General features: G+C 39.0%; 1 protein-coding gene across 2 annotated transcripts in view; it reads left to right on the top strand.

The window, feature by feature from the left end:
• The window catches only part of IREB2 (iron responsive element binding protein 2), a 35385-nt gene extending 22851 nt beyond the window's left edge, over positions 1 to 12534 (top strand). For both annotated transcript variants that reach the window (XM_044662898.1, XM_044662899.1), the window contains exons 11-22: positions 1230 to 1346; positions 1838 to 1997; positions 3044 to 3179; positions 4158 to 4242; positions 5404 to 5560; positions 5835 to 5959; positions 7147 to 7251; positions 7377 to 7519; positions 8863 to 9010; positions 9102 to 9224; positions 10231 to 10416; positions 12129 to 12534. In XM_044662898.1, coding sequence (XP_044518833.1) covers positions 1230 to 1346; positions 1838 to 1997; positions 3044 to 3179; positions 4158 to 4242; positions 5404 to 5560; positions 5835 to 5959; positions 7147 to 7251; positions 7377 to 7519; positions 8863 to 9010; positions 9102 to 9224; positions 10231 to 10416; positions 12129 to 12239 — 1596 coding nt within the window. In that variant the 3' untranslated portion in view covers positions 12240 to 12534. The remainder of the gene's footprint in view (positions 1 to 1229; positions 1347 to 1837; positions 1998 to 3043; positions 3180 to 4157; positions 4243 to 5403; positions 5561 to 5834; positions 5960 to 7146; positions 7252 to 7376; positions 7520 to 8862; positions 9011 to 9101; positions 9225 to 10230; positions 10417 to 12128) is intronic.
• Positions 12535 to 13185: the final 651 nt, after the last annotated feature.

The following is a 13185-nucleotide window of genomic DNA, read 5'->3' on the forward strand; positions in this document are numbered from 1 at the left end:
GGGAAAAACCATGCCAATTTAGAGAAGGCCCCTCAACCTTCCCTGGCCCCTTCGTCCATGCATCTCCCCAAAGGCCTAACACAGTGCTTTTCTCTTACAAAGCGCTTGACGTTGAATGAAAGAATGCATGACTTGAGCCAGGAGACCCTAGTGGCACCACTAAACTAGCTCTTTTCATGAACAAGTCACTTGACTTCTGTCACCTTTGGTTTCTTCTTTTGTCAAGAGTGAACAGGACCAATACTAGATTCAGTTCAGTCTGACAGACCTTGAGGGCCTGCTGGCTACAAGAATTGCTCTTACTGTGCTGAGTTTGATTCTGGGTGCCCTGTTTTAGGAAGAATATTGAATATGCACCAAGTCTCATAGCCAGGCTATGAAAGGTGGAGAACTCAGGTCTCCAAGGTTGTTTAGTCTTAGAAAGAGAAGCCTTCAATTGGGCATGATACTAGGCTTGAAGTAGGCAAAAGGCTGCCATGTGAATGTTCAGAGGCTCTGTAGCTCCCAAGAGCAGAAGCACAATTAATCCTTCCAGCCCAGCTCTATGATTTCTGTGACAAATCCTGTTACAATGAAATAATCCTCCTTGTGTAAAAAAAAAAAACAAAACTTTTTAATAATGAGAGATGACCTACAGTAGACTAAGCTACTCCCTGAAATAGTGAGATTTTCATCTCGACATAAAGAAGAGATCTCCTACATAGTATGAAAAATTGGGCTAGATGACCTGGCTCATTCCCTCTGAGGTCCCTTCAGATATGTGTTCCTGAGGTAGGAAAGGAGCTCAAGGTAGAAGGCCCCCAGAGAGGCCCAAGGAATACTCAAACTCTTTCTAACCATTACTGTTCTGTGACACCGATGACTTTGCTAAATTAAATCCATTCCCACATTAGTTTTTATCTTTTCCCAAAAGGAAATTCAACAAAGTTGGATGTTATAAATAATCTTTCATATTGAACACAAGAATTCATTTATACAGAACTGGCAGCTCCTATTGGGATATGGCAGCAGAGGGACATCTGCACTGTGGAGTACTGACTCCAGGCATGGCTGCATAAGAGTCTGCCCTGATTTTAGCACAATGTTCAAGACCAAATTAATTAAAATTGGGCTCTTGTGTTTTTAAAAAAAAAAATGATCATGTGGATAGGCTCATACTGCTGAGAAATAATGTGTTTCTCTACACTGGAGATTGTGACTATGAATACTAATTCTTTTTCCTCCCCTAGATAATTCAGATTAATCTGAACTCTATAATTCCATCTGTCAGTGGTCCAAAGAGGCCCCAGGATCGAGTGGCTGTGAGTGATATGAAAAGTGATTTCCAAGCTTGCCTAAATGAAAAGGTAAATCTTTTCTAGTTAAAACTTTTCTGCTGATTATAATGCTAAACATTGCAAAAAGATAGAAAATCAGCACACCAGCGTCTTCTATATTAGGAATATAAGTAACCAAATAGCAGTAGCCCAGTCCAGCCATTTCTTTGGATCAACTGCCTCCAGGCCGAATTGGGGGTGTGGGTTCAATGGGGCCAAATTAGCAGCTCTGTTTCTGTTGTCTTTTCTAGCCCTATTTTAGGCCTTTATTAACTGCTCTGAGATTCCCATGATGGGAGGGTTACAAGCGCCTTCTATGTCCCTCGTTCCAGTGAAATAGGAAGCATCTGATTGCTAGGTAACCTTAACAAGGATGGTTGGAAAATTGACTTGGTTGTAGAAAGATGTATTCCTTCCCATCCTGCATGGTCATTATTGATTAAACAGAGGAATGGCGAGAAAACTACTATGTTGTAGTCAAGAAGAAGTGAAACTTAACAGATTTGTATGATTTTGTGCAGGTTGGATTTAAAGGCTTTCAAATTGCCACAGAAAAACAAAATGATATCGTGCCTATTCAGTATGAAGGAATTGAGTATAAACTGTCTCATGGTTCTGTTGTCATTGCTGCAGTGATCAGTTGTACCAATAACTGTAATCCATCTGTCATGCTTGCTGCAGGTAAGCCCTGGTTCACAGCCCAATGCCATCCCCTTCCTCAGCTCCTCTTTGTCTGTCTCACTCCTCACCACTTGGGAGATGATACAGAAGAGTCACCCCCAGAACATAGTCACACCTGAGATCTCTTCTTTTAGGTTCTGATCAATTCCAAGATATTTGGGGACAGTTTTGGTTACAAACTTTTAATTACACAGAAATAAAGTTCTGGTTACTTTCTGCTCCTGTTAGTCTTGGTCTTTTATTACTTCTTCATGTGCAAGTCTGAAACTGAATTCTGGTAATCAGTTCATGAGTCTTAGTTTGTTAACTCCATCCCTAATGCTGTGTGCATGGAGCTGTTAAGCTGTTCAAAGGAAGCATCAGAAATGTTGTCTGTGTCTGAGAAGTTTAAACAAAAGTGACCGTGTTAGTATGTAGTTGAGGGTTAAACTTGAGTTATCCTTGTTTGGGTGAATGTTGTTTAATGTCTTTGTATCCTAAAGTAATTTATGGTGCAGAAAGCATGAACCCACCACATTGCAGGTTATTTTAAATGGTAACAATTGACCAGTTAAAGCAGCCAGTCTGGAGTATTTCAAGGCTTCATAATTTCAGTGGTGTGGATAACTCCCCCTACTGGTCCAGTTCACAATCTTGCTGTGACTTGATAGTCTACAACAAGTTGCTGTTATTTTAAAATAAATTACTTCAAAGCCAACTCACAAATGAGATGTTCTGAGCTCAGTGAAACTGGTCTTTTTTGATAGGCAGACAGTTTGTCCAAGGCCTTTCCAGCTTTCTGAAGGACCTGTTGGAGCTTCTGTTTCTTTTCCAAGGGTAGCCTTCAAGAGCTCATAATGAGGCAAAGATATTGTCATTTTTTCTCTTTCAAGAGGAAGAATTGTCTGTTACCCCTTTTTGGTGCCATAGATTACTTTTATCACATCCAGTGAATCTTAGAGTAGAGAACAGGGCTTTGATGTTATTTTTGAAATAAGATTTTCTTTGTTCTGAGGTTTATTGTTATTTGAAAACCGGTGTTCATGAAATATATTGACTTTGTCTAGGTCTGTTGGCGAAAAAAGCTGTTGAAGCTGGTCTCCAGGTTAAACCTTACATCAGAACAAGCTTATCTCCTGGCAGTGGGATGGTTACACATTACCTCAGTTCAAGTGGAGTGTTACCGTACCTTAGTAAACTTGGGTAAGTGACAATTACTAGAATGGTTAGTAAGACAGTAGTAAGTAGTAAGTGGTTAATAAGACAAGGGTATGAATTTGGGAGGGGAAAGCACATCCCAACCCAGTCACTCATTAGCACCATCTCTTACTTTCAGGGTTATGGTGAGAAAAGCACTTTGTATCCTCAGAAATGGGTTGCTAGATTTGAGTGTGCTCAGATTTGGCCCTGTACCAGTAGCTAAACGATGAACTGGTCCTAGTCTCTAGCTTAAGGATGAAAGACAAGAATGAGACAATATAAACATGGTTTAGTAGAGACAAAAATTAATACAAAGGAATGACCAGGGAAATAAGAGCAGCTGGAAGAAGGAACTTTTAGAGGCTGGCATTGGAGATTGGCAGGTGGAAGTGAGGGATGGAGGGCTATTGTAGGTACAGGAGACAATCTATTCTGAAGTGTGCTCATGGGAAGGAGACTGCCATGAATGAGTTACAGTAAGAAATGGAAGCAGTGAACTCCAAAATTTTTATTTAGGAGTGAATTGATAACTAAGGGCATAGTAGAGTCAAAGGAAGCCTTTTTAAGGTCTGAGAGACTTGGATATGTTTGTTGTTATCTGGTAGTGAGCCAAAAGTTAAGAAGAAAATGAAGATGTGACAGGGTGGGGGAGTGGGATAATGTGCCCAAAGTGCCATTGGTGAATGGGAGTGAAGGTACAAGTGGAGGGTTGACCTTGTCAAGGAAAGGAGGTCCTATTTTTTCAGCACTTAGAGTGAATTCCATGGGCTTTGGTGGCTCTCAAGTGCCATTCTTATGTCTTGTCACTTAATTAAGATTAGACTGGACTTGAGAGAGCAAAAATGAAAATACTAATGAAACCTATGTCTAATGTGTGGCAGATTGAGTGACTTGACTTAATTGTTTAACAAAAGTTCAGAATGAAAAAAAGCGTCTTTTCTTTCCTTTTATAATATGTTCAATAATCCCTTTTTCTTTCAGATTTGAAGTAGTTGGTTATGGATGTTCAACCTGTGTTGGAAATACAGCTCCCTTACCAGAAGCTGTTCTGAATGCAATAAAAGAGGTAACGTTTGTAGATGAGCAAAGATATACTTGAGAGATGCTCCCAAAGTTGTCTTAACCATTTACTTTCCAGTTACTAAATCAGTAATTAATTTCATATTCTTGAATTTTGCAATATGCTTTAGAGTACAGTGATTCCTTATGTCCCATAGAAAGAGGAGACATTGAGGATAAACAGTTTTTGCTAGGAGTAAAATGATGCTATCCTGGAGTAGTTGGGTTTCCAAGTTAGAAGGGACCTACTAGGTGCTTTGGTTCAATCTGTGACTGGGCAGAAATTCCCTTTCTTAACTTGCCTCACAAGTGATCATCCCATCTATACTTGGAGACTGCTTTCCACTAATGGGGCCCCTTTCCAAGTCAGCCATTTGAGTCATTATTGTAGAATCAGTCAGTTCAAACAGTCCCTGAATTCCTCCCCAACAGTTCCTCCTCAATGAGTGAGTAATCATCCAGTCTTTGCTCAGAGATCTCCAACTGAGAAGTAACTTGTTATGTCCTGACATGGCCCATTCCACTTTGAGTATATTCAGAGTTTTTCCTTATATCAAGCTTCAACCTACTCTGTAACCCTCCTTCGTATTCTTATTTCTGCCCTCTGAGGACAAGCAAAATTATTTTAATTATTCTTTTTGCCTAACGGCCCTTCAGATAACTTGAAAACAGTGGTGAGATCATGTCATCCACATTCCTAGGTCTTGTCTTCCTCTGGTTAAATATCCCCAGATCTTTGAACTGATTCTCCTATGTCACAGCCTCCTCATTGCTCCTTGTTCTGTAGGAAAAGCATTGGGTCCATGAAATAAGGATTACTTTCCAAAGTCTAGGATTCTCCTTATCTCCTTTGTGGGGTCTTGAGAAAACATGGGCTGGGAGTCACAAGATCTAGGTCTGCTTCAAGTTTGGCCATTGATTTGCTGAAGACCTAAGGCAAGTCCCTTCTCTTCTTGGTTCCTTCAGCTGTCAAATGAAGGAATGGATTAGGTGATTGCTTAGGTTTCTTCCACATCTGAAATGCCAGGATTTGGGGTTCATTACAACTGATCAGTAGTTCTCTACTAATTAGTAACTGAACCTATTTGGTTATCTCGTTTCCCCTTGCTCCTATATTCAGGTTGTTTTTTACTCTTGACATGAAGTGTTTTCCCCCCCTTTTTTTTAGGGTGACTTAGTTGCGTGTGGAGTGCTATCTGGCAACAAGAATTTTGAAGGTCGTCTCTGTGACTGTGTCCGTGCCAACTACCTTGCCTCCCCACCTCTAGTAGTAGCTTATGCCATTGCAGGAACAGTGAATATAGATTTCCAGACTGAGCCTTTAGGTAACTTGATCTCTTAATATATACAGTCTTTCTGAAAGTAGTATTTATTTTCTGAAATGTAATAATTCTTATTAGGGTAAATGATGACTTGTACTTTTATTTTCTTTCTATTTTTTATGTCAGCTAACATGGATACCTTAATACATATTGTGTTCCTTAACCTGAAGCAACTTGTGGATAAACAATTTATTTGGATAATAATTAATGTCTTGAAAAGCAATATTTTGGCCTTCTTTTCTTCCATTAAGCACTGTTTTAAAACTTTTAAAAATAGGTACTGATCTTCAAGGCAGAAACATCTACCTACACGACATTTGGCCTAATCGAGAGGAGCTTCATAAAGTCGAGGAAGAGCATGTGATATTCTCTATGTTTAAAGAATTAAAGGAAAAAATGGAGGTAGGGATTCTTGCAGTAGAACATAACTGCACCCTTCTTTGGAATACAACAAGATGTTTGATTGAGAAAAGGATAGTTTGGAACAAGCACTTTTTTCAGTGGCACATATGACATGACTCCTTTTAAAGGAATTCGAGGCTTTCAAAAAGGAATCTCATCTCCTTTAGTTAAGAAGAATCACCATCTAGTACAGATGGGGTCAATAGTGTTTCACAGTATATGTGGGTAGATGAGAGAGCCATAAAGCTGGGCCCTACTGTTAGAACCTTTCCTGATATTTTATACTTTCAAGGAAAGAAAAAAGAATAGTATTCAGGGACTGTAGGTAATGAGCATAGAGCAAAGAAGAGAGAAACAGTCTGGCTATAGAGAAGTAGCTTCATTTGGACTATGCTTGATGTGAAACCAGAGTTGCCAGCAATAGGGAAAGTTTGTAGGCTTCCTTTTATTTCCCAAAAAAGTGAACTGAACAGTCAAAAATACCACAGTGCATCAGTGAGTTAAATTGGAAGTAGATGTTAATTTGGAAATGTTTTACAATTGAAGTTTTAATACATAATATTTTACTAAGTAAGTCAAAGGCTATTTTCTGTCTGTCTAGGAGTTATTTAAGGTAGGGTGTGGGGATACCTTTCTATGCTGACATCCTTTGTAATATAGTCCCAGTTGTGGCTAATCTCTTAATTTTATTTGTTATGAGTCTGTCATCCATGATTTTTTTCAAAATCCCTTATATTTGCCTTGTTTGATATTTTTGTCTTTTTCAACCTCTTAGAGTTAAAAAGGTTTTGTTCTTGTTATTTTTAATGTTGACTCCATACGGTATATAGAAGTATTATTTCCTTTCTTTTGTCATGAAACTCACCTTCACCTTTGGAGGTGGCCCTTTGTTCTTATATCCTGGAATCTGGTAAGCATCTATTTAGCCTGCTTTTGCCCTTCAAGAATTGTAGATGTCACGTTGTCCCCTTTTAACCTTAGTAGCAGACAGAGATCTTTAGTTAAACCTTGCAGACATTCTGGAAAATAGAAGCCCTTCTTTGTATCCTTTTCCAACTCCATTTTATCTGGCTTCTGCTGTAGCAATGGGATCTGACCACAGTATTCCAGATTTCATAGGTACTGCCTTTGGGACTACACAAGGAAAAGACTTTCATCAATTTGTCTATTGTGCTTTTTCTTCACAGAAGGGAAATAAGCGGTGGAATTCCTTAGATGCCCCAGATTCTGTTTTGTTCCCATGGGATTCAAAATCCACTTATATCAGATGTCCATCTTTTTTTGACAAACTTGTAAGTATTTATTTAAAAACTTGAAAAAACAGTGCTGTTTCATTGGCAGGGTGATGCAGTTTTGATCTTTGTAGGATATCTGTAAACAATCAATGACTTCAACATCTTCATTGTTTATTTTCTAGGCCAAACAGCCAGTTTCCCTGCAACCTATTGAAAATGCCCATGTCTTGCTCTATTTGGGAGACTGTGTCACAACAGACCACATATCCCCTGCTGGAAGTATTGCCAGGAGTAGCGCTGCCGCCAAGTATCTGACAAATAGAGGGTGTGTATCTTACAGGTCTGGGTCTAAATGGATTCTTTTTCTACCAGCTCTGAGGCTCTTCCTACCAAAGCCATCCCCATTTATGCTGTTTCCTCTTAGAAGTGATCCATGCCTGATTGTGGGCATGCATGGTTCAAATGGAAGCTGGACCAGTAGGCATAGCTTTGCTTATTTATTTCGTCAAATATAGAGTTCACTTATATCAAGCCCATGTCTCAATAGGCAGCTGTTCAGTGGGGAAAATGGCATTTTTCCTTTTTTTCTTTAAGTTATGTTCATTTGAGAGACTAGTTTAGTGTGCCCTGCCAGAATAAAGATGATCATTTGGATCCCATTCCACTCCTATCATGAGAAATGATGGAATTGTATACTAATTCATGACATCATAATCTGGGGGTAGGAAGCTTAAACTTATTTTGTGTAGTAGCCCATTCATTGAAAGAATGTTTTATTGAAAATGCCTTATGAAGAGTAAATAGTTATTCTGGAGCAAGACCACTTTATTGTCACCTTCCACAGAAAAAGACTTGTTTCTTAAACCCCTGATATTAGTTCTTATTAAAAAACAATTTTTAAAGAAAACCACAGATTATCTAGGTAGCACAGTGGATAGAGCACCAGGACTGGAGTCAGGAGACCTTGGGTTCAACTGGCCTCAGACACTTCCTAACTCTGTGAGCCTGGGCAAGTTGCTTGACCCTGATTGCCTAGCCTTTGCCACTCTTCTGTCTTAGAGTTCTTACTAAAACAGAAAACAAAGTTTTAAAACAGACACACACACACACACACACACATGATTGTTTTTTAGATTAGACACTTAGATCTAAGATCCTTCCCATGAAAAAACTTCAGATTAGGATTTTGTGGGAATTTCTAATAGTATGACAGTTAGAACTAGAAAAATGTCACTTTTCCCCAATTGTGCCTAAGATCTCTAGTCATAAATATGGAATTGTTTTCAGTAAAGAAAAGTCATTATCCCCTTTTGCCTCAGTTCTAAACTATAGGAATAAAACAATTTTGTTATCTTTTTGTTATAATTTTTTGTGTCTATCCTTTTCATTGACTAATGGATAAATTTAATCAGAAGAGTTCAAAGATTTATAAGTCTGCTGCTACAAGGAACCTCAGAAATCATAGTTCAACCTCAAGGAGGCCAAGTGATTTCTTACTATGAAAAGATACAAAACAAAATTAACTTAAATGTTGACTATAAACATCCCAGAAATCAAATAATTATTTCTCCCTTGTCTCAACTTGGAGATGGGGGAATGGGGAGAAAATGGGCTGTATCTTTTTTTTCCATCTGGTTTGGAATCTGGAACTTGTGTCTTGTTTTCTAGCCTTACACCTCGTGAATTCAATTCTTATGGAGCCCGAAGAGGCAATGATGCTGTGATGACAAGGGGCACTTTTGCAAATATCAAGCTTCTAAATAAGTTTATTGGAAAACCTGCTCCCAAAACACTTCATTTTCCATCGGGACAGACGGTGAGGATAGACTGACATCATGCTGATTGTGATTGACTAGTGTTCTGTAGACTGACTTAACAGTGGTTTTTTGTTTCTTTTTGATCTGTAGCTGGATGTATTTGAGGCTGCTGAATTATACCAGAGAGAAGGTATTCCATTGATTATTTTAGCAGGAAAGAAATACGGCTCTGGAAATTCAAGAGACTGGGCTGCCAAAGGACCATATTTGATGGTATTTTATACTTGTATACAACTTTTCAAAGAGAGTTGAGAGGTGGGAGTGTGATTTACCTTAAATCCATCTTCTTCATCTTAAATTTAAAATATCTTGACATTTTATCTGATGTTTGTCTGTGCTTAATTGTTTAGTATGACTTTTCTATTTTTACCTTTTTAGAAGGTTATGATTAAAGTTTAATGTTCTTTTACAGATGTTAACCAGGAGTAGACAAGTATTTTTATCTTTATGTGCTAAGAAAGTTGGGGTGGCAGAGTCTGTTGTTATTTTGGGAGGGAGAAGAGATATAGATAGACAGCAGTAATTAATTTTTTCCTCCTCTATAACTCCCTTTTCTATAATGGAGGGTTTCTCCACATTCAGAAAGGTTGTCAAATCTTTATTCATCTTGTAACTGGAGAGAGGCAAGGTTCTATTCATCTGTAGGTAGAATAGCAATGTTCATTAATTGAGATGTCGTCGTCTTGAGAGAACATTCCTCGAAATGTTTTTTAAAATGATACCCAATAAACAACTAATCCTTTGAGTAGATCAGTCTTGCCACCTGTCACCATTTGGCCATTGTTATTCCATCCCTTTTCATCCTGGTGATCCATTTTTTAAGTGCAAACTATCCCAGACAGTAATGAGAGGGAATCAGAAATAGACTTAAGCACCATCGCAATTTCATCTAGTGCTAGTCTTGGGGGAAATGGCCTGTTTCTTGCAAGGACCATAGAGTGCCAGTCTCTTCTTCCCCTGAGAAGAGTATTTTTGTGTATTGGGAAGCTGGTTTAGAGCCTCTAGAGTACATTGGGAAGAAAATCACCTTTGTCTCCCTAAACACAGGAGAGGACACATTGTATCACTCCAGGTCAAAATGTAGAAGGTTCTGCTGTGAAGCTTTAGAGAAGTTGCCACTACCAGGCTGCCATCTAGAGGATCCTCTTCTCAGTCAGCATGCTGTAGGCCATTTCTCTCTTCTTAAGAGTTTGGAGGAAATAAACATTCTTTATTATAGGGTGTGAAAGCTGTGATAGCCGAGAGTTATGAAAAGATTCACAAAGACCATTTGATTGGAATCGGCATCGCTCCACTGCAGTTTCTTCCAGGAGAAAGTGCCAGTTCCTTGGGCCTCTCTGGCAGAGAACAGTTTTCTTTGTCATTCCCTGAAGATCTGTCACCAGGAGTCACCTTAAACGTAAAGGTATCCATAAAGTTTTCAAGTGTGTGTTTGTGTACTTTCCAAAGAGAAGCAGTGAGTGGGGGCTCCTATTTATTTTACAAATAGCCACACTTCCCCCTGAGTGGGTGTCAATGGTGTCTTGGGTCTGACAGCCTCACCTTTAGAAAGCATGATCAAGGTGCCAATGACGGGGTAAGACAAGCCTGAAACAGTGCTGCAAAGCTTGCAAGCTTGACTCTCCTAGTGTCATTCCCATCTCATAAAAAAGGGTCATGGCCCATTTGAGGCAACAGGATGCTGGCAGACAGGAGAAGGGAGAAAACTTCACAGTAGATACATCTCAAAGGCTAGCAGGACAGAGCTATTCTGTCCCCTGCTGTCATCTAGACATGTTCAGTTTAAAAAGAATCAGTTGTGACCCATTTGAGGGAGATTCTGTCTAGAATATAAAAGACTATATGGTGCTCTTATAGGTAATTCTTTAACTCTGGAAAGCAGCTCTCTAGAAAAATATATTTCCAATAGCTCTATATACAGTCACGGCTTCATTATATTACCATTTTTTTTGAGGTATGTGTTCTAATGCCTCTAGTTCCAGCCTTGGAAGAGTGGTGATGTTTGATTTGTTTGCTTCTTGGCTAGTCTGTATTGAGCCTCTTTTCTAGAATTTCACTGTCCTAAATTGTTTTGCTTAAACCACCTAGCTTGTGTCCCAATATCATAACAAAGCTATTAATGTAGTCATCCTGACATCTTTCCTGATTTTTCTGCTATCATTAGTTACCTCAGCACTCTTAGGGACTGAATCACATTGGTTTTGTTCAGTAAAATCAGAAGGGTTCTTGTAGCATTTTTTAAGTTGAGTAGAATTTCCTAAGTCCCTCAGAGTTCCCAGATTGCCTGCCTGGTGTTGGAATTTCTAGCAATAAAAGTACTACACAACTGTAGAGGGATTCCAGCAGGTCCTTGAACTTGGATGGGAAAATATGACATCTTTATTTTCACTCATCTCGAGCTGAAATTTTAGCATTTCTTTTTATTATGAAATTTGAAAAACAATAACATGGTTTTCTGATGTCCCTGGATTTCACTAGTCCACTAAAGGGATCTGTTACATAAAAAGGTCCTATCTCCACATTTTACTAAAGAGGAAAGTGTCTCTTCACAACCTGACAACCTGGAGACCTAATTCTCTTCCCTCCCTCTTTTAAATTAATAGCAGTTAAGTCCTTCCACCTCCTCTTGGCTGCCTTGAAGCCATCTGAGGAAGGCCTGGATCTCTATGCATGTGATCTCTTCTAGAATAGAAAGAGCACCTGACTTGTACTTATTAACAAAAGATTTGTTGGAGTTCCAGGGTGGGTGGGGAGGTGGGGAGTGTTAAGCAACAAGAAACAAGGTCTAGCAATTTTGAGAATTTACTAATGGTTCAGTCAGACTTTTATTAAGTAGCCTCTATTTACAGAGCCTTTTGCTAGATACTGAAGGAACTTACAGCTTTAATGAGATCTGGTCCCTGTCCTCATGGATTTTATTCTAACAATGAAATGATGCCAAGATGACTAATGATACATAGGAAATTTGTTGTAAAGCAAGCTTGCAGTGAGCTTCGTGGGGGAAGGTCACTTCTTGGAGATTAGGGCAGAGTGGAGAAGGGTCAGAGAATGCTTTATGTAGAAGGATGACAAGTTGATCTCATCAGGTACCGGGTTTTTGTTTCTTTGCTTTTAAAGACAAGCACTGGAAAAGTATTCAGCGTGATTGCTTCATTTGAAAATGATGTGGAAATAACATTATACAAACATGGCGGATTGTTAAACTATGTGGCCCGGAAATTCTCCTAGTATCTACTGAACACGGAGACCTTCCCTAATTGGTAACTGCAAATGCCTTGTGTGACGGACCCAGGAATCCATACCATGGAGCTCCAAACAGTCGCAGTACGCTCAATTATCTCATCTATGGGTGTAAAAGATTGTGAATCATCGTAGTGACCACAATGAGATCCTTCTTGATTTTAAATACTATATGAATGGTGCTATTAACATTGCTAAAATCAGCCTAAGTGTGTTGTGGAAGAGAGCTGTAAGTATGGGGGGGGTGGGGGGATATTTTATCAAACCATTTTGTAAATAAACAAGGCAGAATTTGAACTTAAATTGTGGTGAAGATTATTATGTAAGAGCAACCTTCCTGCAGTTGTCTTTCTTTAGTTTTGCACCTTTAAAACTGTGTACTACTGTTTGTTGGTTTAAGGGTAACAGATTGAAGTACAAGAAGCCAAATTGGATTATTGGATTCTGGAAGCTGAGAATCTGGGTTCTAAATGGACTTTCAGCTTTTATTCCATAGCCTTAGAATTGAGGTAAGCAAAGTTGGCGTGCTTAGATAGGTATCTGCGTTAGTTTGGAAATACAGGCCAGTGCTATCTTCAGCCTTCTTCCAAGGAACACGATCTCAAAAAACAGGTGTGAGTAGGTGAAAGTAGGCCTTTCCCAGTTGGGACCTGCTTTTATCTATGAGTACTCAGAAGGAAGGTGAGACTAGCCTATTTCATAATAGTCCAACATGGTACCTTTAGATTTTTTTAGTAATTTGCTGATCAAACTGCCAGGCATGATAATATCGGCACAGGTGGAACAAAAGTTAGCCACCTTTGTGTGAGACTTTTACTTCTAAGAACACATCGTTTACCAAAAACTCACCTTTGTATTATTGTTGAAGATCTGAGAAAGGAACTATTTATTTGACCAGACAACTGTCAAAATTATCTTCTCCAGACTTTTGGAG

The sequence above is a fragment of the Gracilinanus agilis genome, chromosome 2 (assembly GCF_016433145.1).
Source record: "Gracilinanus agilis isolate LMUSP501 chromosome 2, AgileGrace, whole genome shotgun sequence".
Taxonomy (NCBI): domain Eukaryota; kingdom Metazoa; phylum Chordata; class Mammalia; order Didelphimorphia; family Didelphidae; genus Gracilinanus; species Gracilinanus agilis.